Source organism: Molothrus ater, chromosome 1, assembly GCF_012460135.2.
Source record: "Molothrus ater isolate BHLD 08-10-18 breed brown headed cowbird chromosome 1, BPBGC_Mater_1.1, whole genome shotgun sequence".
Lineage (NCBI taxonomy): Eukaryota > Metazoa > Chordata > Aves > Passeriformes > Icteridae > Molothrus > Molothrus ater.
In genome coordinates, this window is record NC_050478.2 from 45,121,580 (window position 1) to 45,149,418 (window position 27,839).

Below are 27,839 nucleotides of genomic sequence, written 5' to 3' on the forward strand. Positions count from 1 at the left end.
AAAACTCTGTTAAGATCAGTCAAATAGAGAGATAGCAATATCTGTGTAGGCAGATGTATTTCAGTATCTTCAGAAATCCTCTCTTGATAGTTTGAGGAAAAAAATAGTAGAGATTGCTGAGGCAACTCTTGAACAAATATGACTAGTGTCCTGGAAGATGTCTGACTATATACTATTAAATAGGAGCTCCTGAATGTCAGCTTGTGATAATGTAGCCTGGCTGCCAGGTCTCCAGGAATGTGCTATCCATATTTTTTAAATAATAAATAAATTAGCTATGCCCTGCATTTCAGACTTCTGAACCAGACCCTCACAGAACCAGCTGTGCATTGTAACTTGGCAGGTGAGAGTCACCTTGAATTTCACTAATTGCTGAGAAATATTCAAAGGTTATCTAAGTTGAATTTAAGGGGTAAACGGGTCACACATTGGCTCTGCAGGGTTTAAACAAAGAGACTTCACTCAGGACACCCAGGACAGCTGTCAGTCATTTCTTCTGCAGCAGCCATAGAGGGATAAGGGAAAAAGCTGACTGTCCCAAAGCAGTCTGCCACAGGACATGTGGGAAATATATGGGTATGTGAAAAGGGAAAGGACCCAGCTGTGTTCTTCAGCAGGTTTGTTTAGTTCTTCACTCATGGTTTTTTTCCTTCCTGTCCCTCTCTGTTCTAGGAACCTGCTATAGGATCTGCTGTGATGTACTAAACTTACTCTTCCCTACTGCCAATAACACACTGCCTAAGGCTGTACACTAGAGTGCCTTTTCTTAACAGCCATTGTGTATGTCCAGCTGAAAATGGACCCTCAAGAACCCACAGAGCCTCAGTTATAGGGCTTCATTTGGATACCTCACTGAGAAAGCTGTCCAAGTCTTCAGCATTGTGGTCCGCTACAGGAAACTCTGCCTTAAAGTTCTCAGAGGACTCTAGACAGGATGCTATGTTTCAAAAGCAAGGCTCCACATTTTAAGATGCACTTTTCTCCCTATCGATTGTACTAAAGTATGTAGTCTTTAAACTGCAGTATGTTTTTGTACACTCAGTCATAATTATAGGCCAATTAATCTGCCAAAGCAGACCTGTGATCCATATTTGCTGGCCTCTTACTATTCATGTGGGCATCTGTCTTGTCGAGCAATAAGCGCAACTCTGTGCAGTGTGTGCTGCTTTTCAGCTGTGTAGAGGGAGAGGAGAATTTGTGTACCTCACTCTGTTCCCAGGGAGTCAGTGGAAGTCTTGGGAGGGTTGGTAGGAGGAGGAAGAATTCTCTGTTCTCTGAGAGTACATCTTGCAGATTGAATGTTCCAGCTCCAGAGCTAGGGATATTGCTCTAGGCAGCAGGGATATCATGCTGAACCAGGAATTGGTGGCCACACATGTGGAGCAGATGTCTGCTGAGTTGGGATCCCAGTATCTGGAAACATCTGAACACTGTTAAAGAAACCAACACCTTCATATGTCTTGTTCTTGGCAGCATTGTTACTTGGTGGTGGCCAACTGTGCTGCAGTTCAGAATAAATTGTGTCAAAACCTTTAAGATTAGAAAAAAGAGGTGAAAGTGTTGGGGATCTCTGCTGACTGGTGGTTGAGGGGTGGCTGCAACTTGCAAGAGATTCCTTTCTGATGTTTACTGGTGTTTCTGAGAAGGAGGCAAATGTAGCCCAGACATCAGTTCCTGTACTAATGTGGAGCCACCAGAGAGTAGCTGGGGCCTTTTGCTGGTGCCAGTGGACCCCACTGTTACTGGACCACTCTTAATTGGATTGTGAATAGTAATATTCTTTCTTTAATTTCTTGAGACCCTTAACAGGTGAGTCAAACTAGAAAGCCCTTTGGCAGATGCCCAGGAGGGAGGATGCTGCTTACAGGGTGTCCCTCTCACCCTTTTGTGAGAGAACATTGCCAATTTGTGCATTTTTTTGCTCTGAAGAATACAAAGAAGGTAGTCAGAGGAGGTGATAAGCCAGTGAATCCCTTACCTTCCACACCAGTTGCAGAGCAGGTACCCAAGTGCAGATGGGGTTGATGTGAAATGTGCTATGAAGGAAAGCATGGGCTGTAAAGTTCCCTTCAGCATTAAGGAGTGGTGAACTCTCCCAGGAGCTGTGGGTGCCAGGAAGGAGGAGAGTTCCTTCGTTCCCTGGGCTCCCAGTGAACACCCACAAGCAGAGTGCCACATGTTACCTGCCATGCAGCAGGAAAGCAGTTCCCTAGGACACCAGGCCATGAAATGTCTGTGGCTGGGCAAATACCAGCAAAACTGGGCAAATTTCCTGACTAGGCTGGATATAGGGGGTGAGTGGGGAAGACAACGAATGGCTGGATGGGTTGATTGGAAAGACAGTGCCAGTTGCAAATCTGCCATCCACATTTGACATCTAGCTTGTCAGTATTCTGATGTCCAGCTGCATGTGAGGAACTCTTGGAATAAATACAACCATCTTCCCACTTACAATACATAAGTGTGACTCCATTCCTTCAGGGAGTTTTCATCTGCCCAAGATCTGACCCAATGTTTTCATTCTGGGTGAAATTAAGCCTTCTTTTACTCTCACACAATACTAGTTCTCTGAAATTGGTTTGCACAGATGTGAGGGAAGAATTTGGCCCACTCTGTTTAATATATAAATATATATATAAAACAAATAGATTTTATTTATATATGCAATCCAGTAAAGGAAATTAAACAGAGTAGGATGCCTAGTAATTTTTTTGTTTTTCAGTCTCCTCCTCCATTGACTGTTCTTGTGTATGTATACAATACATTCCCAGGTTCTGGTTTATGCAGGTATGTGTGTTATGAAATGTCATTAATGGTGGTTGGTCTGCATATTCGTCTAATAAATAATAACTAATATTGTGTATGTAATATCAATACAGAAATGACTAATTTTAATAGAATAACTCTCTGGCTTTTGTTCTGTTAGTGTGATTTAAACAAGCCAACAAAGTTTGGAGTAGGTTGTTTTCCTTAAGAGGCATGAAAAGCAACTATTATCGTGTTACAATGTTAAAATATTCAGTCTTCTTTGACAAACAAATGTGTACTGTGTAGGCATTGCAAAAAAAAAAAAAAATTAAAAAAATCCCACCTGCTCTAAGCATTTGAATTTTTACAAATGTTTATCGTGCCAAATACGTGCAAAGATATAATTTACTGTTTTAAAAAAATCATAAAAGCATATGTTATAGCACACAAAGAATTATTTTGTCATCAGGTGATTTCAATCTTTAGTGTTAATATTTATATTTAGATTAATTTTTATAAATGAAAATATTTTAATGGGTAAAATGAAGACTATATGACCTATTTGATTAAGTCTGAGTGAATATTAAGCTTGCCTTGTTGTTGTTATCTGCATACTCACCAAGAATTATTGTCAAGAGAAATTATAAAAGAGTAAAAGCAATTTATGAAAAGAATGCCTTTTCAACTACTTGATTCATAAAGAAAAACAAAAATTTCTTCTCTGTTGTTTGGATTTATGTGCACTTTGGCCTGGAAGCGTGCAGAACCCACAGCCACACACGTGACACTGTCACAGCCGGGACACAGGCATCTCCACAGGGCTGCTGGGCTTTGCCGAGAGCAAGGGCACACGCTCGGTTCACACCTCCTCCTCCTCCTCTAGGGCTGGGGTGGGAGGAATCCTGCTAGGAACATGTGCTGGTGAGTCTTCTCCAAACCATCAAGTCTGTTGGCTGAAATACCATCTCAAGCAGTTTCTCAGGCGGAATTTCTTGATGTCTCTCTGGGATTGCTACAAAAACTGAGCAAGAACCCTGCCGATAATCTTGGTCTTGCACTTCCAAAGTTCCTTGCAATGAATAGGGATCAAAATATTTATCAGCATATCTTCTCCACGGTGAAAGCATTCAGTAAAATTAGTGTGTTTTAAGTAACACTTTGGGTCAGCAGCTTTGTTGTATTATAAATGAAAGTAACTCCCTTATTATAATAAAAACCCATCCCTTCCTGACAGGCCATTTGCAAAAAGAGAAAGAAGGGTTAAAATGTCTGCAATGGTTAATTCAGCCATTATTCAGTTTTAGTAGTAATTCTCACAAAGCACAACTAGAAGTGGAAGTCCATTCAACTTTATCCTTTGCAGAATGATTCATGGCCTGGATTTAACCATCAGGTATTACCTAAATTGTAAACTATCTTTTTTGGATATAAGCCACAGATAAAACTGTATTATTCCTGCCAATAGTTATTAATCAAGATGAAACACATTTTAAGTAACACGTCTTATAAAAGTAATATAACAAAGTTATATTAACATGAGTAAATAGGGGTATTGAGCTGCATCTCCAGCCTTATTGATGTGGACTAATGGAGTAGATAGTACATGGCTTGTGATCCTCAAAGAGTGACTCAGACGATGTACTTGGAAATAATTACATTGTTTTAAAGGAAATCAGTTCATTCAGGCCCTTGCTCCTTTTGGATTATGGTTTATGATTATATGCAGAAGGCACAAAACTACTCCAAGGAGTTCAATTAGCCATTTTTTTTTTCTTCAGCAGGGAGAAAATACTTATCTTCAATAGGAGCTCCTCTTTGTTCATTAATATATCTCTCCAGCAGTACAGGAAGAATTGTGGAGGGCCAGTGGGTATACTTCAGTGAAGCATTCTTAAGAGTGGATGTTAACAATCTCTATAAAAGATTGTTAACAAGAGAACCAGCATTGTTATACAGAGAACCAGCATTTCATGCCATTAATGCAGGTACATTAAAAATTGGTAAGAGCCTTTTTTCTTTCTTCCAACCATTGCTTTTTATTTTTATATATCAACAGCCATTGACTTTGAAATGTGACAGGAAGGTTTCATGATACATTTAACACTGCAGAGTTTAAATCCCAGCCCAAAAGCTGTATGGGTTTTGGATAAACCTAACAGTGAACAGGATCAGGAGATTGCTGGGGATGCACAATGCAGAAACATTTTTATAAGCAGTGGTGGCACTCAGTGCTGGTGTCCATGCATTGTCTTTCACCTGCACCCTGAACATGTTTCTGTTTTGAAGGTACTTGCACAAGGAGCAGAAAGAAGAGCAGGGTGTGATTACTAGGCAAAAGCAGAACTGTAGGTCTGAGGTGCAGGGAGGACACAATTCAAAGAACAGAGGTGGTTGCCACCTTGGGGAACAGAGATCACCAGTCACTGTCCTCTGTGTCCAATGCTTTTTGCTCCCACAAAGCATTCAAGATGAAATCCAGGTGTCTGTTCACAGGCCTCAGGCTGCCACGGCTGCTTCTCAGCTGCCTCTTCCCAAAGCGACCGATGGGGCGAACACCACGGCCCACATACCAAAAAGGGTCGATCTCAGGACCTGGAATTCAAAGCATTCTGTGAGGATATAGCACTGCACTTGGAGGCAGTGTTTTTCAACCATCTTGAGGATGTTAGACAGCTTACTTGGAGCCCAGGAGAAAAAAAAGAAGGGAAAGGCCACAGGCAGACACACAGCTTACTGGTGCCTTTGAGAGATACTTTCCATGTGTAGAGCCCAAAGGAAGAGGATTCAGTTGCAAAATTAATTTTATCCATCTGGGCTGCAACACACATTTCTAACATGAGCCAAAGGGCCCATCCAAATTTTCTGCAGTAGGTACCAGGTACACTAATTCTACAGACTAACAAATCCACTGGATTGCAGAGGGGGTTCCTACATGAGAGGTAAGCATGAAAAGTTAATTCTTTTTCACTTAAGAAGTTGTTTTCATGGATGACTATTTTTTTTGTTTTAAAGCTCTGACACATGACTGATTTTTGTCTAGTCTAGCGCAGTTTTGGGGCAGGTCTGCAAAAGCTTGTAGTTCTATTAAAAGACTATATTAAAAAGAGTATTTTAAAAGTATTAAAGACTATATATTGAAAGATATAGCAGCAGGGAAATTCTAAAACACACTGGAGATAATGCCACCCTAAGGAAATCCCAAATCGTTCCAGAGACAGACAACTGTCAGGAACAGGAGTATATTGCAATTTAAGTGCATTATGTATATATATCATCCCCATCACATGAAAGTCTCAGTCAAGGCAGGAGGAATTTCCCATGTGGATTTTGATGCTTGAATAGAGGAAAAAAATTCACCTTGCCTTTAAATTTCTCTGTAAATACATCTTTTAAGTCTTTCAGCACAATGTTTAACCTTCTTTTGTTAGCCTTCCTACTCAACAAAATCCAAGAAACTTCACCTGTGTACCTAAAACCTGAGGTTCCCAACATCTCTATTTTTTTTAATGGGGAGAGGTGTGGCACTGAGCCCACACAACTTAATCTCCACAACCCCTCTCCCACTCCACCTTCCATTATCAGCCTATATTCCTCGGGGGAAGATGAGATTTCTTGGTGATTTTCTCAAAGATCTTTTGCATTGTGTGCTAGTTTAAACTTGGGATACATGGTATCATCCCAGACCTGGATACTCTCATTCTTCACAGCATCTCTGAATGGAGATACTTCAACGACTTGTATTTGGACTTTCAGAAAATTCAGTCCCAGACAGAACTGAAGATGTCTGTAAAGTGAACTTAAGCTTCTGGGCCATTGCTTTCTTTTTATTATATAGAAGTGGTTGTGTAGGTCTACAGAGCACAGCTGAAAGTTTGGTGCTTAAATATTTGATGTATACCACTTTACATTTTCTTGTCTATCCTTTGCACATTACTGTCTTCTCTGATAGTTATCAAAAATAATGCTATTTGCCTTGGCTAATTAAGGGCTGTGAGAAGGACATGAGGTTCTGTATATGCACTGACAAGTGCAAATGGAAGCACAGGGCCTCACACCAAGCTGACACCACGGACGCACCTGCGTAATTTGCTGTTGAACTTTGCCTGACAGCCCAGCCCTGATCCCTCAGAGCAGCACAGACTGTGGGGTCACCATGTCAGGTGAGACTCATACTTACTTCTGTTGTCTATCTGGTGTTTAAATGACCTGCTCTGTCCCGAGGCAAAGCTGAGCGACACCAAGAGCATCAGGACATAGACAGTGACTAGCTTTAAGTGGTTTGGTGACCACTGGGCACGTGGTGTCCAGGAGATTGGATGCCACATGATGGAGCAGTGGTAGGAAGGCTGTAAGGAGAAGAGTGAACATGGGGAACACATATGAGTTAAAGCTCTCAAGGTGAAGGAATGTGTCAACTTTAACAGTATGTTCCCATCTATCAGAGCCATTTCATGGCTCTAAGTTTTGTGGAACACTCATGCTGGAGATGTCCTGGGCATTTCTGTTTGAAGGCAAAGGCTATAAAGTGGGCCATCTACTAAGGTAAGAACTGGAGAGTTTTCCTCTCCAGCAGTGAAAGCCTTCACAGGACACTCAAGTCCCAGCCCTGAGTTCACTGCTGATTCTGTATGGCTCTCTGTATGACCACAGGCGTTGGCCACCAAAGTATGTTTTAACTGCTACCACCAGCATCTTTTCTTTGCTCGTAAAATGTGTCTAACATTTGTGTTCTACACACTCTTTTTACAACTAAATGCATTTCAGTATGAATGGCAATGCTCCTCTTGTGCCATTACCCCCTTTTTTGCCAGCATGCAGAATTACAACTTCCAGTTACAGTTTCCACTGGTAGATGTCCCAATCCTGTAAATGCACCCAGATGCAACAGAATGAGAAATCCATCCTAGCTTCCATAGGATGGGCTGAGCAGAACAGAAGGTGCTGAGCTGGGAAAGTTGCATCCAGGAAGGGGAGGGAGCCAGGCTCTGGTTACCACTGTCTCTGCCATTTTGTACAAGCTTCCTCATAGCAGCTCTCCCAGCTGTCACACCAGGACAGTCTGTCTTGCAACATGCAAGGTCTGCCTCTGCATTTGACATCCTGGAGCCTCTGCCTATAGAGCAGGAGCCTATTTGCTTCAGCATCATGTGATGTAGATATACAGGCACAGAGGCTGTAGGAAAACCTCTCAGCTGTGCCTACACAGCAGCTTCTCTTCGTGTATAGGTGGAATTTTTCCCCAGTTGCTGCCAAAATGTTAGCCTGCTTTCAGTAAAGGCAGAGCAGGAATGAAAATCTTTGATGCAAGATGCTCCCAAATACACCAAACAGGCAACACAGCAAAAACACATCAAGAAGTGGGTTGTGTCTTTCAGTAAAATGCAATCAAATCTCCTTCACCCCTAGTATTCAGTGAAGGTTTATCAAGGGTGAAACTGACAGTGGCTTACCAGGCAGCTTAGAGGAAAGTAATTTTAACTCATGATTTCAGAACTGCATATTAACTTTTTCTGACTTGAAACAATCTCATGACAATCAGGACTAAATTGTCTTAGCGTGTGGGTGGATTCTGGGGTGAATTCTGGCCTTCAGTTTCAGCTGGGGTACCTCTCCTGTTGCTTCATTTTTAGCAAAATCTCAGGTTCAGTGAGACAAAAAGAAGGTGTTTTGAGGCATCTCTGTGGTGTGTTTACAGGGCTGCTGACATGTTTTCCTGGTTACTTGCTCCCTGGTTTTGTGTCTTGGGTTTTTTTGCGAACAGAGTTACAGAAAGAAGAGCTTACCTTGAGCTCATTGTTGTTGAAAGACAAAAATACAGGGAAAAGCTTTTAGCACACACTTTTTCCTAAGCACTGCTGTGCTTCAGTGCCCACCAGCTGGTCCTGTGCCACTGCAGCCACTTTGTACAGCACTGATATATATTGAACTTTTTGTTCATACCCCTCTCCTGACTAGTGTTTCTGTGAAGCACATAATTCTCACTGCTCCTCAGTAAGTAACATGCCACCCTAAATAATCAGGGCACTCAGCATCTCTAATCCTCCCTAATTTTTCCTACACTTAATTGTCCCACCACTGTTTATATGGGAAGAAACAGAAGCTGAGGTACTGCTACAAACTTGACCCTGAGCATTCCTAACACCCAGTTCCATCTTGTCACTAAGCAAAAAGCCTGGTTACCTATGCACAGACTTTTCAAGAGTTGTATGGCTGAGATGGTCTGTGATCTTCTCAGGTTCAGACCTGCAGCTTTCTTGCAAAAGGAAAATTGAAAAAGAACAAGACCTCACACAGTCAAGCTGTGTGCCTCCATTTTCAACTATTAAATAATCATGAAAATTTTAAAACTGACTAGTTGCAACCAAACTTGACATAATTAAAAGTTTCAGGAATAATTTTGCTCCTGAAGCTCAGCAAAATTCAGTGCCACAGCCATTTGATCAACTTGCCACTTCTGCTTGGTGCCCAAACAGTCTCTAAACTTTGGCTGAGCAACATCTGTGATGGAAGTCTGGCAACTTTCATCAACATCAGAGGGGAAAATTAAAGCCATAAATGAAGCTACAGCGAAGCAGCAGTATCACAGCTTGCCATGGGTCTGCTTCACAAGGAGTTGGAGATCAGCCTGGCTCTCCCTCTGGGCACACAGGGCTCTTATCATACCAAACTCAAGCTGTGCTGCAGATCCATCAGGTATACCCCTACCACGGCTGTCCTCGGAAGACAAGATGCTATTAACTCTTTACACCCTAAACCAGCATCTTTGTTGAGATCAGCGGCTGTGTACACCCCCTCCAATGCATATGTGGAAATCGTTCCTGCTGAAAGCAGCGCTGGAGGCACCCCGAGGGATCAGACCCCGCGTGAGCGCAGGCCCGGAGCGGGCTGGTTCAGGGCCGATGGGCCGGGAGGTGCAGGGCTGTGCTGTGGGTCCCGCCCGCGCTCTGCCTGCAGGGCACAGCCTGCCCGCGGGGTCAGCCACCCTGCCTCGGAACGGGCCGCTGCGCCAACAAAAACTGGGCAAAAGTTACTGAGCACAGGGCACAGCTGTGTATGTTAACCCAGGTAAGCTAAAGCCCAAAAGGAAAAAGAGGAAATTCAGCAAGAAAGAGCTTGGACAAGCGCTGAAGCAGACAGGGGAAGGCACTCACCTGTGTGCACCGAAGCTGCTGCTCAGGTAGTCGCTGCTCCAAGCAGAAGCAGGGCAGCTGATGGGGGCATGTGCCTTTTATACTGGAGGGAAGTGGACTTGAAGCAGGGAGGGGGAGTCAAGAGGTGGGCCAGCAGAACGTCAGCAGTACCGGCGAGCAGGATTTAAATTTACAAAAGGAGGGGTAGGGAGAACGGAGGCTCTATTAAAAAGCCATTGATCAGGGCAGAGAGCAGGGGTTGAGGGCGGCGCCAGGGGATGTTGAAGGGGGGGGCATGGCAGGATACATGACTGAGCCCCCAGGACCACCAGGAAGACAGCAGAGGGAAGGGAGCTGCTGCCATAGGGGGGGGGGGGGCATAGACAGAGGGGAGCAGCTATATCTGCAAAGGAGAGCCAAGCTCTCTGTGCTGCCCAGCCAAGATGCTCTGTCTGAAGAGCATGTCTGCAGGGGGACACACTCGTGGCTGAGGATGAGTTGTGGAGAGAAAGAACAGATGGACATTGGGGACCTATCAGAGCCCGCAAGCTGGGACGGTCAGTCACACACTCCTTTCCCAGCCCTTGTTCCTCTTCTGTTGTCCCATCTTTGCTTTTTGCTTAGGATCTTGATGGCAGCTCTTGTTTCATTCAGCCCCAACCCACAGCTGGGATCAACCTGCTGATGTGTAAGTTTTAAGTCACACTGCACCACAGCACACAATTAGCTGATTAAATAAGTAGTGATTCAGTGCTTAAGCAGGCCCTTACTAGTTTTGTGGCAGAGAAAATTTCATGTGCATGAGGCCAGCATCTCAAACAATATTGTATTTCCACAATAGGTGTCTCTTCTGAGTGGTTATTTTTAACCCTGTCTCTTGACTAATGTGTCACCGTGGCCTTGCTGTTAGGGATCTTGCTGCTCTGGAAGCTAAGCCCTTGTTTACTCTGGAGATTTGCAGGGGAGAGCAGCTGAACTGGCAAGTGCTGCACTCCTTGGGCACCATCCTGCAGAGAGGCTGAGATGGGAAGCATAACTGGGCTGACTGGGAGCCACAGGCCCTCTCTTCACAGACCCATGTTCATGTTCTACTCCTGGTGAGGTACCCAAAGGAACAATTTTAAGGCTGTGCTTTGAAAGGGGGCTCTGAGGCCTGACCCCACCCGTAAACCAAGACTGCATAGGAAATCCTGCAATCCCACTAGGACGAAGTTCATTAGCAAATATGTTGAGTTTTTCTATAAAGACACTTCAAGTTGGGAAAACATCAAAGCACAAATAATGCTATTTCACTGTAGACACCTCTCAAATGAAATGAAATTATTTTATTTGCTATGGGTATTTTGTAAGGTACTTCTATGAGGAAGCATGGTGAAATGTTGCCTGTCCCTGCCCTTACTCACCATCCAAGCACCAAGTACCACTGGGAGAGTACAGTCACTAATTGCAGGGGTTTTTATTCCTGTAGAATAGTTTGGTTTATGGGTACATGTACAGAATGAAAACTGTAAAGAAACCTGAGAAATACTCTTCCATTCTCCAATTTCCACCCAACAGCAGCTAAAAGAAGTGTCTTCCTCATCCAAGTTTTCAAGAGTTTACTCAGACTACTCAGGATCATAACTTCAAAATATGAAGAGCACTTCAAGTCCATGGTAGCACAAAAGGTCTTCCTACAGCTATTACAATCAATAATAGATATACATGCTTTTCTCAGAAATCTCCTTTTAGCGTGTTCCCTTTGAACGTTGCAAACACTCCCTACCTAAAAATCAATCAGCGTCCAAGAACCAGGCAGTGGCTGTGCTTCTGCCATGCTAATTTTGTGTGCATGTGTGCAGAGGGTATCTTCTTAGTAAATAAAACTCTTCATAGCTTCTCATTGTAGATCTTTTCCCTTACTGCTTTTCACATTCATTTTGATCAGAAAATGTGAGTATATTTTCATGATCTCTAGCAGGCAATTGCTGGAGTAAAGGTTTCTTTTCTTCAGGATATACAGGATATGGGCCTTTCTTGCTTTGTTGTTTTGCTAGTGATCCTGTCATCTTAAAATAGAAGCAAAAGTTTTTTTTCATCCCATTTACTTTTTCTAGTCCTGCTGACACTGCAATATGAGCCTTTCCACAGCACATATCATTTTCACTGATTGTCACTTGCATGGAAGTTACCATATAAAACAAAATTATGCAATGTCTTCATATTAAGAATGTTTGCCTATTGGTAAAGATTGCTTGCAAAATAATACACCATACAAAAATACAAAAAAAAAAATCATTATTAGGAGAGCCAGCATTTAAAATGCTTTAATATGATAATCTACCTTCATTCTGGCCTGAAGCTGATCCAGTGCAGTATCTTAGTTTTGACGGTGGACAACAAAGGACATTTATGGAAAAGTCTAGAAACAGAGTAGCTTATTTTTACATTCCTCACTATACTCTTCTCAGACCCTCAAGCCCTGTGGTCCAGTAACTTCCCAAACCAAATGTTTAATGTGTGGTACATAGCCCTTGATGGGCTTTCCTCTCTTTCACTGTTGCTTCCTGAACCCATGCAAATTCTCGACATCCACAAAATTCTGTGCCAAGGATTTCACAGCTCTTTCTCTGCTACGAGAAGGATCATGGCTGTGCATCTGTTCTGGACACACTACTTGCCACTTTCAAGAGCTTTAATTTTCTCTTTCATTCAAGTATTTTCATTTTCACTTTTAATCATTCTGACTTCATGAAAGGGTACTGTAAAATGTTCTCAGCAATTAAGACTAATAAATTATGTGGCAGCCTGTTTAAATGAGCCTCATCAGGCATTTCTCTTACTGAAGTAAATTTTACTTCATTCTCATTCACTGGACATCATCATTTCTATCTACCAGACCACAAGTGAACCACTACAGTGCTAGGTACAGTACCCACAAGCTTTCACAGAAATCATCGTGGCTTCTCAGGGTCTTTTCAGGCAGCTGTGATTTTATTTAATTTTGTTACCCCATCTATAGCAGGGCGGATGCTTTGGCTGAAAAAAGCAACTCAGGTCATGCAGCACAGCAATGTGAAAGCCACTCAGACTTGGGAGGAACTAGGAAAGAGCTGTCAGGGGAACCAGGGTTGTGAAAGACCAAACCAGAAAGATTATCTAGAGGACAGCTTGGTCTGTAGTGAAGGTGCAGAGGCTTATGTGTTAAAACTTCCATTCTTTTCCTGCTTCTGAGGGAGAGGCTGGGCACATGCTGTCTTCTTTGAAGAAGATCCTGGAGAAGAACTCAAGTCCTGCCTCACACACAATTAAAGACTCCTGCATATAAAATTCCTGCATAAGTTATGAGCAGGAACAGGGTTGAGCCAGCTGATAGCTGGAGTGTCTCAGTGGGAAGGCTGACCAGGGATGCACCAGGATGCAACTAAATCAAAAGGCAGTAGTAGATACACAGATGTGAAGGGCTGTGAGGAGGAAAGCAACTTCCCAAGGCAAGGAGAGGTCAGGCTTCTGGGCAGGAAATGCTGAGGGGGATGAATGGAGATGATGGGAAGGTATTGCCTGGAGGCTAGAGTGACCCAAGAGGGTCCAGCTAGCCTGACACAGAGAAATATTCTTTGACAAGACAATACCAGACCAGAGGCCAACAGTAAACTACAGTTTTAATGACAAATCCTCCCATTTAGTTTTCTCAAAGAACTAATCCAAATCTCCTTTTTTTCTGTAATTCTTTTGCTGATCAGAGCCTTCTACAAACAGAAGGTGAAAAACCTTAAAAGCAAAGACATTTGATGCAGTTGGATGGAGAAACAGCAACTTTTTTCTCCTCCAGCTCACCATTCTTATTGTTTCACATACCAGTCTGGGAAAAGTTTGCAAATGCCTTAAACTACTGCCTGACCTATGAATCTGCCCAGCCTTCTGTAGTGGGGTGGAGGTCCAGTTGCACTAAATGAGTTTGGAGGGCTTATGAAAAGTTGTATTCAAACCTATTCAGAAAACCGTGTCAGTTCAGTCAACTACATGAATAATATCTAATAACATTTACCTTCACAAAGAAACTGTTCTCTACTAACATTCAGGTTCAGAGAAAAGCCAGGACTGGCTTTATTTTGGAGCTACTTTTTTTTTAATTTGAGAAAGAGGACCATCTAGTGGTTAATGCCAAACTTATCATCTTCTTTGCAATCATTATTGAGCAGGGAATGAACCCCCCCACATTTCAAATGAAAACATGTGTATCTTGAAATCTGACCATATACACAAGCTCAACCAAACTACACGTAACTCCAGCTCTCTTGAGCCAGGCTGGATATCCAGGTGTTTATCATCAGCACAATTTCCAGTTAGCCTGGGTAGCACATGCTTAATGGTACAACTTGTTAACAGCTGGGCAGCTCAAGCACAGGCTGCACCTCAGGACTTCAGCCACAAGCCCTTCCTTAGCTCACTATAGAGGCTTTGCACCAGAGCTGGAGCTTGGATGGAAAAATACAAGTCAAGCTTGGCATGGTTACAGCCACTTTCAAAACTATTCTGTTGATGGAAGAGGGAGGATTTTTTCTGGCACTTTTGCTATTCTTCTTCCCTGATAGAAAGCTACTGGGCAGCCTTCTGCACAGAGGTTTGGGATGTGCAGATTCCAAATGGAGCGGGATATTGTAGGTAGAGTCGTGTAGTGAGAGCAGGGAAGATTAAAGTTCAAGAAGAAGAATCAAGGTTGGAAATATTTTTGCATATCTCTCAAGGATCCAGCACTTTGAGATTATTTTCAGAATGCCAACGTTAGGCCAGCTATGCCGGCTTCTGACGCTGGAGTGGAGCAGCATTTGTGCATAGAGCAGTTGCACTGCTGGCATGCAGGATGGAAACTGGTGCTGCAACACGCCATTTCATGCCATTTGCACGTTTTGTGCACAGTCGCTTTGTCAGGCAACTCAAACTTCTCTTTGAACACCATGTGCTTCAAGCAGTAATTGGGTTTCCAGGCCATTGCAGAGGACAGGTCAGCATGCAAGTCTGACATTTCTGGTAAGGCAGGCTGCAGGGCCAGGTACAGGAGATCTGCCTACCAGAGCGAGCCCTAATTAAATTCAATTTTGGCTTTGTAAAAGCTCCTAAGATACAAAATTCAAAATATTGGAGTGCTTCACCTGAAAAAATAGTACTATATATTGAAACGGTGTCTGTAGAAAGTAAAAAACAATGTTGTTCATTCTGGTTATTACAGAGGGGCAGGTGCAGACAAGGGTGGCCTTTTACATGCACACAACCAAAGACAGATGCCATACAGAGTCCTAAACTAAAACACAGGTTTAGCCCTACTGCATGACTGACTTTTTTTGCCTGATGCAAGGCTTTCTCATGCCATTTCCAGCCTATTTTTCCAACACATCAATCCTCTGGAAAAACAAAGTTTCTTCCACTGGTCTGGGTTACCCATTGCTGCTCAAGAGCACCTCAAGTGCTTCTGAGAATACCCAGTGAAGGTAAGGTTCTGCACTAGAGTGACATTTTTTACAAAAGTGTACTTTATGGCTTTAGTATGCCATATTTATCCTCTGTATGTCAGTAAGCCCCTGGTTTTAATCCCTGAGGCTTATCCAGTCATAAATAACCTGTAATGATTCACATACAGCTTGACAGATGAACTGAAATACAGTAAAAGGCAAGCAAGGGGATCTCTAATTGCTATTCATAACCAGGTCTTGCAACTATTACATTTAAATAGCTTGAAGCCGTGATCAAGGTAATTAGAGATGAAGTTCTTTTCTGGCACTGTAGTTGGCGGGTTATACATTAGTCATGGAAAGACAAGAGTCTCATTCCCAAAATATTGCTTAAACCCTGATGTCTAATATTAGTGAATGAGATTAACTCCAGCCTCGGCTCTAGGACGATCTGAAATTTAACAGTTTTCAAAATGTGAAATTGATGTGTTAATGTGAAATTTAACAGTTAAGCAACACCTCTTATTTTTACTTAGGTTTTAAACCTATTTTAATTGTTGTACCTCTTTTGCTTGCTGCAGGTCCATGTCTGCTTTGCCCCCCTTTCTTCAGTCTGGTTTGACTGGAAGCCCCTCACAACCAGGACTTTCGCAGTCTCTTGCCACAAGTGACTGCTCAAGAGCAATGGGAAGGACTCAGTCAAGTCAGAGGACCTCAGGACAACTGTCCTGCTGAGGGGCAATGGCAGGAGCAGCACATGTCCAGCAGGATGCCACCTGCCTCTGTGCTCAGATACCAAAGTTTGGTGCAATGTGCTGGCACAGATAGGATTTGTGTCAGACCTTAGCGATGGATGTGACATCGAGACCAGCAGCTCCCTCTGAGGAGGACAGCAAAGGGAAAGTTCTTTGCACTGACACAGCCCCACAGAGACCCCGCCAATTCACATGGACATTGTGGAAGACTGCCAAGAGAACAATGATGGCATTGGCCACCATCTTTATTTTAATTGCTGCACAGTGCAGGCCAAGCTGTGCAGTTGGGGGTTGTTTCCATTCCCTCTACAGTTGCCAGAACTATTCATAGTTGTTTCAATTTAAGGATAACAAAGTCACATCTCTTCTTGGCTTATAAAAGGAGCTTTGTTGCTTCCCAGACACCCAATCTCATTTGTCTGTAAACTGCAGGATGAATTCCACAGATGCCCAGTGAGCCCCTAGGCCTGGATTAACGACGCAGTGAGAATTAGAAGTGTAAAACTATTTTAAATGCATGAAGATTCAGAGTAAGCAGAAGAACTGACACAGTGACTGGTATATAAACCTGAAGACTCAGACTTGGGGTTTGTGTCTGAAGATCCGCTCTTCTCATCCATGGACAGCCTTGTCCTCCTCAGTTCTCTCAGCACAACTGTTGCAGGATTATGCAAGAGGAGCGGATCTGAGGCTTTAACATTTATTTTTTAACTCAAATCAGTTTGCTGATCTGGTTCATCCCAGTACTCCACTGACACTGGTACTGGTGCAGCCAAGGTAAGAAAAAATGGTGGCTGGGAGAAAAAAGGGTGATGGACCTGCTTTGCCACCGGGAAAAAAGTTTCATGGGATGATGATGGGAGAGCAAAAGATACAACAAAATCTTGCAGAGAGACACAGGATTAACAAAAATCTATCAGAGCCAAAATTCCTTCACATTAGTAGTAACATAAATTTTCTGAGAGATGTTCTATTGATATCCTGGGGTCATGTCCCTGAGGATGGGTGTCCTGAGCCTCCTAAACCTTCCCAGAAGGTTTCTCAGTGTTTAGCTCTGGATCCTTAATCCACATACATTGTCCAAATTGTGGCATCAAGCTCTTGCCCAGTCCTCCCATTACTGCCCCAATAGTGCCTTTTGCAGCTGCTTGGGAATGAGTTAAACAATCCCCCTCTACAGCCCATTGGACAGTGAAAGGTTTAATCAATGATGGCAGCAAAGGGTAAGCAGAGGTTTTGTGCCATGGCCAGTGGGCTCGCTTTCCCCATGAGAGAAAGAAAAGCTTCCTTGCAAAGTGCCAGGACTAGAAGCTTTCTTAGACCATTGCACACTAGCATTCATAAAACTACTGCAGTGCTGATCCAAACCTTGGATCACAGAAAAGAAATATCCCATTGATATAAGAGGACTGAAGTTTAGCATAAAAGCCAAATATGGAAAAAAAATAAAAGAGAAATACTGGTTCTGCCATTTCTGCCAGTGGAATTAGCTTACTGTACATCTGCAAAGCCATTAATCACCTCACAAGGATCCGCAAGCTTTGTAACATCTGCACACCATTTTAAAGGCAGACTTTTCCCATTGCAGCCCCTACAATGCTGATATCATCCCAAAACAGGGATGGACAGTGAGTGACTGTCACACAGGAGTCCTGCGAGGCCACATGCCAGCCATCCATGGTGGCCCCTAAGGACTGGGGAACAGCAGCTGCACCCACCCAAAAGGGTGAAAAGTTCTCAGAATCACAGGATAGGTTGGACTGGATTCTCGAGATCACCTGGTCCAACCCCCTTGCCAAGGCATTCTGACCTCAAGCAGGTGACATAAGAACATGTCCATGTGGGTTTGGAATGTCTCCAGAGGTGGAGACTCCATAACCACCCTAGGCAGCCTGTTCCAGGGCTCTGCCTCCCTCAATGTAATGCTAAGCTGGAACTTCTTGTGTCTCCAAGTCATGCCCAAAGTGGAGACACAGGCAGCTTGTGGAGTGCTGACTGCCCTCCTCACCACATTCAGCATTTATAGCAGCACTTTGTCCAGTGAGGGGGGCCTGAGGGAGTGGGGTTTCCAACATATTTTAATGGGGAAGGGGGACGCACTCTCCCCATGTCAGATCAGCTGGAAAGGTAGCCAAGCCAAAGGGATATGAGGATGGAAGGGCCTCCATGGGGGTCACCCTTGCTGGGACATAGGGGTCCCTGAGGGCCAGCAGCATGGAGAACACAGGGCTCCAGCAACACGCCAGCATTGCTGTTGGGGATCCCCTGAGGAGAAGAACATTGTTATGAGAAATGACATGGGGGTGCTGGAGCAGGTCCAGAGAAGGGCAGTGAAACTGGTGAAAGGTTTGGCACACAAATCATATGAAGAGCAGCTGAGGGAGCTGGGGGTGTTTAGCCTGGGAAGAGAAGGCTCGGGTGACCTTACTGCTCTCTACAGCTGCTTGAAAGGAGGGTGTAGCCAGGTAGGGCACAGTCTCTTCTCCCAGGGAACCAGCTACAGGACAAGAGGATGTAGCCTCAGCCTGCAGCAGGGGAGGTTCAGGCTGGACATCAGAAGGAATTTCTTCATAGAAATAGTGATTATACTATTATACTATGGAATGGGCTACCCGGGGAGGTGGTGGAGTCACCGTCTGGATGTGGCACTGAGTGACACGGTCTGGCTGCCATGCTGATGCTCGGTCACGGGGCGGACTCGGTGACCTCAGAAGTCTTTTCCAACCGAACCGACTCCGTGACTCCGTGCAGCGGGCGGCTGAGGGGCCGTCACGTGCGGGACGCCATTTTGTGCGGAGCGCGGCGGGCGGCGCCCGTTGGCGGTGCTGAGGGGCGGTGCGGGCGAGGGGCGGGGGTCCGTCCCTCCCTCCACGTTTTATTTCCCTTTGCGCTTCCTCTTCTTCTTACTCCTTCCTTTCGCTCTCGCCCTCCGGTTTGGGCTCGCTCCCCGCGTCCCTCCGCTTTTGTTAACCCTCCCTCGCTCCCTGCCGCTCCCCGCCCCCGCGTGGCACTGCGGAGCCGGAGACGTGACCCGAGCGGACTCGCTTCCCCGCAGCTCCAGCCTCTCGCCGCAGAGTCGCATGTCCTCGATCCAGAACCTCCAATCCTTCGGTAAGAGCCGCCGGTACCCCGCCACCCCCGCAGCCGCCCCCTCGGCAAACCCACCCGCCCCCTCGGCAAACCCACCCATCGCCCCTGGCCCCCTCGTCCTGCCCCGGCCCCGCCGTCCTGCCTCCGCCTCCCGAGGGCCGCGGGCCCCCCGCCCCACCGCAGTGACATTGAGCGGTGTCGCCGCGGAGCTCCGTGAGGCAGCGCCGGCGGCTCGTCCTTGTCCTCCCGCGTCGCCGGCCTCGGGCCGTGCTCAGTGTGTGCGGCGAGGGGACCTCGGGCGGGAGGCTCAGCCCCTCGCTGCTCCTGAAGGAGGTGCTGCCATGTTCTCAGCTCTGACACCCCTTATCAGGGGCTCGTATCCTCTGCTGAAGAAATAATTTCATCAGTTACAGTTCGTTTGCTGCCGCATCTTATCCCCAGCAACGTCCCAAAACGCTATACAAACCCTGCAAAGGTTATTGTTTCTATAGAGTGAGCTACGCAGATGGCAGATCGTTTCTCTCCTATCAGCAGGGAAGTTTAACCGTGCCGAGCCAGCGTTCTCCTCCTGCCTTATCTATAAGCAGCAGAAGTGAGCAAGTTAGCACTTTATACGATAGTCTCAGGCTTTTGGTCACAGTTTGGACTCTGATCTTCTGCACGTATAAGCCATGTGAGAAGGTTACGTTCAGTCATGATTTGGGAGCTCACCCTGTGCTTAAGGAAGGTGCCGCCCAGAGGATTTGTTTGAAGGGATCCAGTGTTGACACCTACAGTGCTGGCTTATTTCCAGCCTAGAGCCCTAAACTCTGCCAGGCTATCTTGGCTTATCTGCAACCTAAGAGTCCTAAACTCTGCCAAGTGATCCTCGTGCCCAAATCCTCTTTTTGTTTCACTTTTTCTTTGACTAAGATTTTCTATTAGTGATTGAGCCACAAGCTCTGGGAGATGGTAAAATTCATAATGGTTTAACAAATTCCATAGTAGAAGTTGATCTAGTCAAGGTTCCCAATGCTGTACTTGTTTCCTGTGGTTCTTGAATCCTCATTATGCTTTCAGTGCATTAAAAATGCTCATGTCATTCTTGTTTCTACAAGGATCTGCAGCTGAACTACTTTTTGTGTTTCTGCTGAAGTTTTACCCATTTGTGGCATTTCTTTCTAGTGGACAACAGAACTTGACCAGTGTTTTTAGAGCTGAGTTTTGAATGGAAGTTTGGGAAATTGTAGCTTGCATGGCTATTGAACCTACATGGGCTCTTAAATATCATTCTGATTAGTACAAAAAATTACTTGTGATTATTCTTGAAAAGTTATAAAGTACTTCATATTAAGGTTTATTTGGAGCTACTGATGAGGACATTTGTAAAGCTGTAAAATTTCTTGATTGAGTGTTAAGTATATTTTTGTGAAGTACAGAGTATAAGAAGTGTTAACCCAGAAGCCCCCTTCTTTCTAAATGCTTTTATGTTTTGTCTCTGTTCGATAAATGCTATGCTTGGCAATTTGAGAATTGACCTTTCTTTAGTCTAAGCCTAAATTAATTTTGTTACATTTCTTGACTAAAGCTGCTGACTGGAGGAGTTCTGCTTTACAGGAAGCCTCTGATATCTGTTAGAGTGTATCTCTCTTTTATTTCTATTAGTAGCCAAGAGTTACATCCATGCCTTAACATGCTGGAAGGGTGGTAGTTACCACAGTCTTCTGTTCTGGACCTGTAAGGAAGTGTCTGTTCTAGAGCTTTTCTATTTCTCTGTTCTTATCAGTTGATCTGATAAGAGATACAGTTGCTTTATTTCACTTTAAATGTGTGTGGCTGTCTAGAATTTATGTGCATTTGATGTTCTCTCAGAACCATGTTTTCAGGTTCAGGATTTACAGTTTGCAAGAGTGAAGCAAACTGATACTGTAGTAGAAAATCGTTCATACCTGGGAAGGCATGGAAGAAACTGTGTGGTAGTTGAGAGGGCTGTCCTGAGTGTGTACTGCAATGACACTTCATACATCCGTAGAAAAAGCACTTTGGTTTTAACAGTGTGTTTTTAAACAGGGGTTAAACATCAAGATGATACCCTGAGTACAATAATAATATTCTGTGATGTGAGAATCTTCCTTCTTAGTTCTGAACTTGGGTGTTTTCCTTTGTGGGAATTTCATGAGTCTTTTTCCTCCTGCAGACCCCTTTGCTGATGCAACAAAGGGCGACGACTTACTCCCGGCAGGGACTGAGGATTACATTCATATAAGGATCCAGCAACGGAACGGAAGAAAGACACTGACAACTGTTCAGGGCATTGCAGATGATTATGACAAGAAGAAACTTGTGAAAGCCTTCAAAAAGGTAAAGTTGCTGATTTGATTTGATAATGATTATATATAAAGGCATAAGATAGCTTTTAATACTAAGTAACAAAATATTTATTTCACTTCATTCTTTCCAGTGCAAGCCACTTTCATATTTGAGTCCTTTCCCTTTCTCAAAACACCTATCAGTGTGTAGTGATACTGCTTTTGCTAAAAGGTTAAACATTTCTATCCTAAAAAGAAGTAAAAAAAAATACTTTGAATGCTTCTTTTAAATTTTACAGATCTATGGCTTTGTTGATATGAAGAGCTGATTTTTATTCCTGCCTCTGTTACAGCTTGGTCGTTGCTCAAAATAGAGGCCTTTAGTTTTGCCAGGATAAAAATACTTATTTTAAAATAGTGTGGAGTTGAAAGGCTGTATCTTATGACTTTGTTTTTCACTCTTGAAATGACTGTTGGCCACTTCCTTCTGCACATGAGCTAATCCTGTCATTGCCTGAATTTACCATCAGCAGTTTAGTTTGTGTGTGTATGTGTCAGCAGATATATTCCATTTGCTCTCAGAGCCAGTAAAATTGATTTAACCTTTGCCTGGCTTGGCATCAAAATAGTAAGCAGCTTCTGAGATGAAGTTCTTCTGAAAAGACTGACTAAGCACAATCACAATGTACATCAGATGTCTTATAATATGGATGTTTTTCTCTTAGAAATTTGCTTGTAATGGTACTGTGATTGAGCATCCTGAATACGGTGAAGTTATCCAGCTGCAAGGTGACCAGAGGAAGAACATTTGCCAATTCCTCTTGGAGGTGAGGGACTGCAGATAAATATCTAAACTTCTCTGGAAGCAGGAGGGTGACAGGTGGTACTGATGCTAATTACCCAGCCAAAGATGGCCACTGTAGTTCTTTTGTGTTTTCAGCCAGAAAGTAAAATGACACTTGCAGTATGAGAGTAAGCCTCTGGTACGAATCAAAGCACTGTAGAATGCCTTTGCACTGCTACAACACACCACTTGTTCTCCTGCAGTGCAACTTGAGCTCTGTGCTTGTAAAATCAAGGGTTCCATGCAAACCATAATCGTGAGACTGAAAACACTGTAGAGGAAAGAGGCCTACTCTGATGCAGATGATAATGCAGAGTTGTTACACTGTCAAAGGATAAGTCCTACGACTACAGAACAAATTAGATGTCTGATGAGATTTTCTTTTTGTTTAGTCAATTGTTCTGCTTGGCCCAGAAACATTCTATAAGCTAGAAATACACTTCATTGAGTGTATACACTGTATAGCAGTTTCTTTAATCAATGTGTAAGATTGTGATAACTTGATATCGCTGTAATTGCCTCAATATGTAATCTTTACTAAAATACATTGTTTCTCTCCTTTAGATTGGCATTGTCAAGGAAGAACAACTGAAAGTTCATGGTTTCTAATATACCTGTACTCTTATGAAGAACCCTGCAGTATTGGTCTTACCTATCCTGGCTCTTCTGTGAAAAATGAATCTTTGCAGTGAATGGACTTCCCCATTACCTGAACATTTACAATTTGTTTTGCATGACTTCATGAAACAGGTGGAGTGTAGACTAGAAACACATAAGAAAACTTCAGTAAGATGGTAATGAAGACCCTTGTGAACTTTAACACATTTCCAATGGAAATGTATTAGTGATGATTGTTCAGTTTAGTACTCTCCACCTGAGTTAAATGTGTGAGTTTTATTCAAATAGTGTGTGTTGTTGCTTAAAAATAAAAGTTTATTCATATAATTTCTGGGATATTTGAAATGATTTAGCCTAAGTTTTGAACTAGCACTGCAGCCTTGCTGAAGAATGTCTGAACTGCTTTGTGGCAAGTGTAGCTCACTGCTGTTTGGAGAAATTGGAAAATCTACATGATTAAGTACTAGCTGATTAATCAGTAGATGAGCTTGATGTGATCTTACCCTGTAGCTGTAAGACTAGAGCTTTAAAGCCTGTAGCGTAGGTGTACCTTAGTAGCAGCATAATAAGACATCAATTGTTTGCTGTCTAAGTAACTGGATCCTCCCTAAAATTTATTGCAGTGACTATGAGGTATTAGTCTGAAGCAAAGTAGGGGTAAGGCAAGCTGAGCTCCTCAAGGCAAAACATTTGGGCAAAAGTCCCAAAACATTTGAAGGAAGTGGATGGGATATTGTATCTCCTCTGTCGCTGAGTAGGGGGAAAAGACATTGTGTTGGCTTCTGCCATGACTGGGTATTGAGAGTTGGCAAGTAGAGTGCTTGACTGAGCTGGTAGTGTTAGCTGTCAGGAGCAGGGAAGGGAACAGGGTTTGCACTAACCTTTTCCCTGCTTTGAAAAGCTTTCCTAGGATTGGTGGTTGACATGGGGAGTTTTGTATTCGTGTTTGGGTATTACTACAGAAAGCTGATTTGGCTTACTTTTCTAGAAGGCAATTCTTTCAGCTTTACTGGAGGTTACAATAAGTTTGTTTCACCATGCTTGTAAGCTAGTTTTAGTTAGCTGTAGTCATTTGCTATTCTGCTTGTAGGATATGTCTTGTGAAGACTGAAATTAATTCATTTGGTGAAACAAGCAGATGTTGTCTTCCTTTTGAGGTAGACATGGAAATTTTTTCTGAAACAATTCAGAACACACTGAGCTCCAAAACCATAACAGTAGTGGGAAATGCTTAAAAAACTTGATGTGATATCATGTATTTTTTGGAAAGAAAGAGACATATCTCTACTGCTAAGACTTACTAATAACTTAGCCAGAAAAAAAATATTAAATTGATAAAATAATTGTTTACTACCTAAGTAGTAAAGAATTAGGGAAAACTGTGTTATTTAATATCACATGTACCTATACTTTATTTCCTATTCATATTTGCCTTTCTAAACGGAAATGTTTCAATTTTAACTCATTTGAACTTTTTTTTTTCTTTTTTTAGATTTTTGAGTTCAGAAATGAATCCTTAAGGCACTAGCAACAATTAGGGGAGCATTATGTGATGATTTCTTTCCCCGTCTGGTCTAGACAATTGCACTTGTAAAAATCTAGTCTCTCAATCTCCACAAATACTGCCTGATGTTACAGATCTTAACTGTTCCAGAGAAAGGATGCTCCAGAAGATGGTATACTGTTAAGGTGCAATACATTCAGGAGGAGGAAATGCCTCATGCAAAGCATAAAATACCCACATACCAAATGGAAATCCAAAAATAAATCTTATGCAAGTCTTGTAGATGAGCAGAATAAAGTCATTCTAGTGCAAGTTTACCTAGTATTGATTCTTAACTGCTAATCAATCTTTTGGGGGTACATAGCAATTAGTGATTTTCATTTTCTTACATGCCAGAAAAACTGATGTTCTCATTTAAAGCTTGTCCTCCTGCTCAAGAGGAAAAACAAGCAGTATCTCCTGTTTCACTGGTATTATACAAGTACTTCTAGTGGGCTCTGAATTGAAGATTAACAAATGACTCGCAGGTCTCGTGTTACTGAGTCAGTCTTCATTTCAGATGGCATTCCATTAACTTTTACTACCTAAGCTTGAGTCATTTCTCCCCAGTCATTCTGCTTGAAATAAATAAGAAAAATCTTTTCTTCTTCCTCATTTAAAAATCCTTTCTAATGGAAGGAACCTTGCAGTTGATAGGTGGGTTGGGTGGAGATGCTCATGTTTTGACCTTTGAAGGACAAAATTATAAGGAGATGGAATAAGATGTAAAGAGGTGAGATTTGTTGTGGCAACAAACCATTTGATCTTTCTAGAAGGAAAGCAGAAATTTTTGTCCATGGGTGTTTTAAACTGAAACAGTGTTTCTAAGACTGTAATTAGCCTTGATACAAGCCCAAACCTCTTTGTATGTTCTAGTTGAAAAGCTTCGACAATATACTGTTTTGTCATCTTATTCTGAAACTTCTTTGTCAAAGCTAAACTTACTCGGAATACATATCTATGTTTTTAAAATGCTGAAAGTGAAGGCTTTGGAAAAGAACTTGTTAAAATGCTGCCACAGCAATCTGTGTTCACAGTGAAGGCACATTTCAATTTTTTCATCTATTTGAAAATAGATTAAAAAATGTTGAAGGATGTGGCCCATAATTGCCAAGTCAATAAAAAGGAGCTTATGATAGAAAACTCTTTTTAAGTCCACTAGTAGGACTTGAGGCTGGCCAAGCTCAGACTGCAAAAAAATGAAGTTTTTTTTTTTGTTAGAATGTTGTGAAGTCTGCATCCTTCCGGCCTACCAATCAAGGTTGCCTTCTTAGTGATACTTAGGCTTCATCTCAAGGTGTTACTGTATGTAGAAACTTGTTTTGAATTCACAGCCTTGGGCATAGTTTTATTAGGCTGCTCTAGCTGACTCTGAGCTGATACCTTGGAGTAAGGTGTTGCATAAATAAATTCACTAATTTGTCTGTTCTGAGTCTACATCTACTTAATGCAGCTATGAGCAATGCAACCCTCGCTTCTCAAATGCCACTGGCAGTTCTTGTTTGTAAAATACGAGATTTAGTAATTTAAAGTCTGTAAGATGCCTACTTCCTCTCCCTGTGTGAGCTATCAGGCCCTTGACTGTCACCTATGGACTTCTAAATCTGTGTCTCAGAGATGAGCACGAGGAGCACAACTATGGGCAGATAATTCTTGAGTGGAGTAACCTCTGAAAAGAGGAAGGCCTGGGCTGTGTGTGCATGCTATTCATTGCTTCAGTGGCTTTGCTTGAACCTTTATTCCTGAACTCCATTTCTGCACAGCCTAAATGAGTAATGTTTTGTTTTGGAGAGCTTCTTTGGAGGAGGAGGAGGGAACAAGTAAAAAAAGCTGTCTTAGGAAATATGTTTATATCCAAAGTTTTTTTTCATTAACTTAGATTCCTGGACTGCAAGACCTCTGTAATGTTGTTTCTCTCTCTCTGTATCTTTAAAAATCCTAGTTAAGCATCCTTGGAAGTCTGACATATTAGGCTCTAAATACATCTAAAGCCATTATAAATCTCTAAAATGCAAAGTCATTGAAGCTTAAGTTTCAGATATTTGAAATAACAATTAGGCAGAACTCCTCATTTTTTCCTATACTGCCATCCTGCTTATAGTTGGTATGTAGTTGTCCTGTAGATGCATGTGTTATTTACAGCCAGGCAGTAATCAGATATCCCTGCTGTAATTCCATACCCTGTTTGTAGGTTTTTTAAATTTTATCTGATGTGCTGCACTCCTACAGGCTATTCCACTCTAATTTTGCAGTACAGGACAGATGTACCTTGAGTTCCAGTCAGCAATTAATTCCTCAATCCTTCTGCAAGGCTCTAGTGTACAGGATCCATGTATTGTATCTTTAAGTGGTCAATAGTTCCTCACACTATGTGAAAATGTATACAAGATCAATATTTAGCCTGTTAAAGCAGGGGGAGGTGTTTTTTGCAGCTGGCTCTGAGACACAGTAAGAGTTACTGTCCCTTGTATCTGTTCAGTGTTGATCGGTGTCACTGAGCATTCCTCTAACTAATGTGCTGCTGCCACTGGGGAGATAGAAGTGGGCTTAGAGAGTTGTGTGTATTTAAGTACTATGACTTTCTGCATCCATACTCAGTCAGGAATCTGTCCCCTGAGCATGGCAACATGAAGGTTGTTTTCCAGTTGCCAGATCAAAAGCTCTTGAGATCATTAAGGGAAAAATGGCATAGTTGTTTTTATGTTTGCTGTATAGATGTTTCATGCCTACTGTTTCCCATTTAGATTAAAAATACAAAAATAGTCTCAAAAGAGGATTTGTACTTGGCTTGCCTTTTTTTAAGTTTGCTATGTGCCTGTCATTGATCTCTTAATGAACAAGTCTTAACCTGTATTGCTACAGAGCTGAGACAACAGTCTTTTAAAATAAATTGTTCCAGTGTTATTTGATGTATGCTTTTCTAAGACAAATGGAATTTTATGCTGTTTTTAAGGAGGATTATATTTTTTGGTGGAAGATAAACATAATTTAATAGAGATGTGTGTGATCCTCTTGTAAAATCAGCTTTGATTTCATACAGAAGTGTTACATTTCCTCCCTTAAATTTCTAACATAATCTGTAATAACCAACTTAAAAATACTGTGACTTGTCCTGGAATATTGTGGCTCTAAAACAAGATGATTGGCTTGAGGTCTAAAACTTTGGGTAGAAGAGGATCCCTGGTTGGTCTAATTTATTGAATAAGCAAAATGCACAGTATGTTAGAACAGAGCCAGAAATATGCTTAAGTTTGGTTTCAGCTCTTTCAGAATATCTTGCATCTGTGAAATTTGACAGCACATTTCTGAAATGAATTTGGGGCCTGATTAAAAGGACTTTGTGTATACAATAAATGGGGTTATTTTTATTATTGTCTTTATTTTTATTTACAGC

The 27,839-nt window shown here is 42.6% G+C and overlaps 3 protein-coding genes across 6 annotated transcripts in view; 2 read left to right on the top strand and 1 right to left on the bottom strand.

The window, feature by feature from the left end:
* The window catches only part of MYRIP (myosin VIIA and Rab interacting protein), a 207,314-nt gene extending 203,850 nt beyond the window's left edge, over positions 1-3,464 (top strand). The window contains 1 exon segment of the mRNA XM_036404897.2: positions 673-3,464. Coding sequence (XP_036260790.1) covers positions 673-705 — 33 coding nt within the window. The 3' untranslated portion in view covers positions 706-3,464.
* A 1,299-nt stretch (positions 3,465-4,763) lies between these two features.
* LOC118699196 (prolactin-releasing peptide-like) overlaps positions 4,764-27,839 on the bottom strand; it is a 127,260-nt gene continuing 104,184 nt past the window's right edge. For 3 of the 4 annotated variants that reach the window (XM_036403016.1, XM_054514997.1, XM_036403005.1), the window contains 2 exons: positions 6,926-7,094; positions 4,764-5,340 (listed from right to left, as the gene is read on the bottom strand). In XM_036403016.1, coding sequence (XP_036258909.1) covers positions 5,162-5,340; positions 6,926-7,094 — 348 coding nt within the window. In that variant the 3' untranslated portion in view covers positions 4,764-5,161. Of the gene's footprint in view, positions 5,341-6,925; positions 7,095-9,899; positions 9,976-27,839 lie in introns of those variants that run through there. The other variant, XM_036403025.1, reaches the window with a different exon arrangement.
* On the top strand, positions 18,915-27,813 carry EIF1B (eukaryotic translation initiation factor 1B). Its single transcript, XM_036403038.2, has 4 exons — positions 18,915-19,173; positions 21,329-21,492; positions 22,166-22,267; positions 22,849-27,813. The coding sequence occupies exons 1-4, from the start codon at positions 19,143-19,145 to the stop codon at positions 22,891-22,893; spliced, it is 342 nt and encodes a 113-aa protein (XP_036258931.1). The 5' UTR covers positions 18,915-19,142; the 3' UTR covers positions 22,894-27,813.

Bases quoted from the DNA above. Each gene is read 5' to 3' on its own strand.
- EIF1B (XM_036403038.2), top strand. From the start codon at position 19,143: ATGTCCTCGATCCAGAACCTCCAATCCTTCG. The intron at 21,493-22,165 runs GTAAAGTTGCTG...TTTTTCTCTTAG, and splicing joins TTGTGAAAGCCTTCAAAAAG to AAATTTGCTTGTAATGGTAC. The intron at 22,268-22,848 runs GTGAGGGACTGC...TCTCTCCTTTAG, and splicing joins TTTGCCAATTCCTCTTGGAG to ATTGGCATTGTCAAGGAAGA.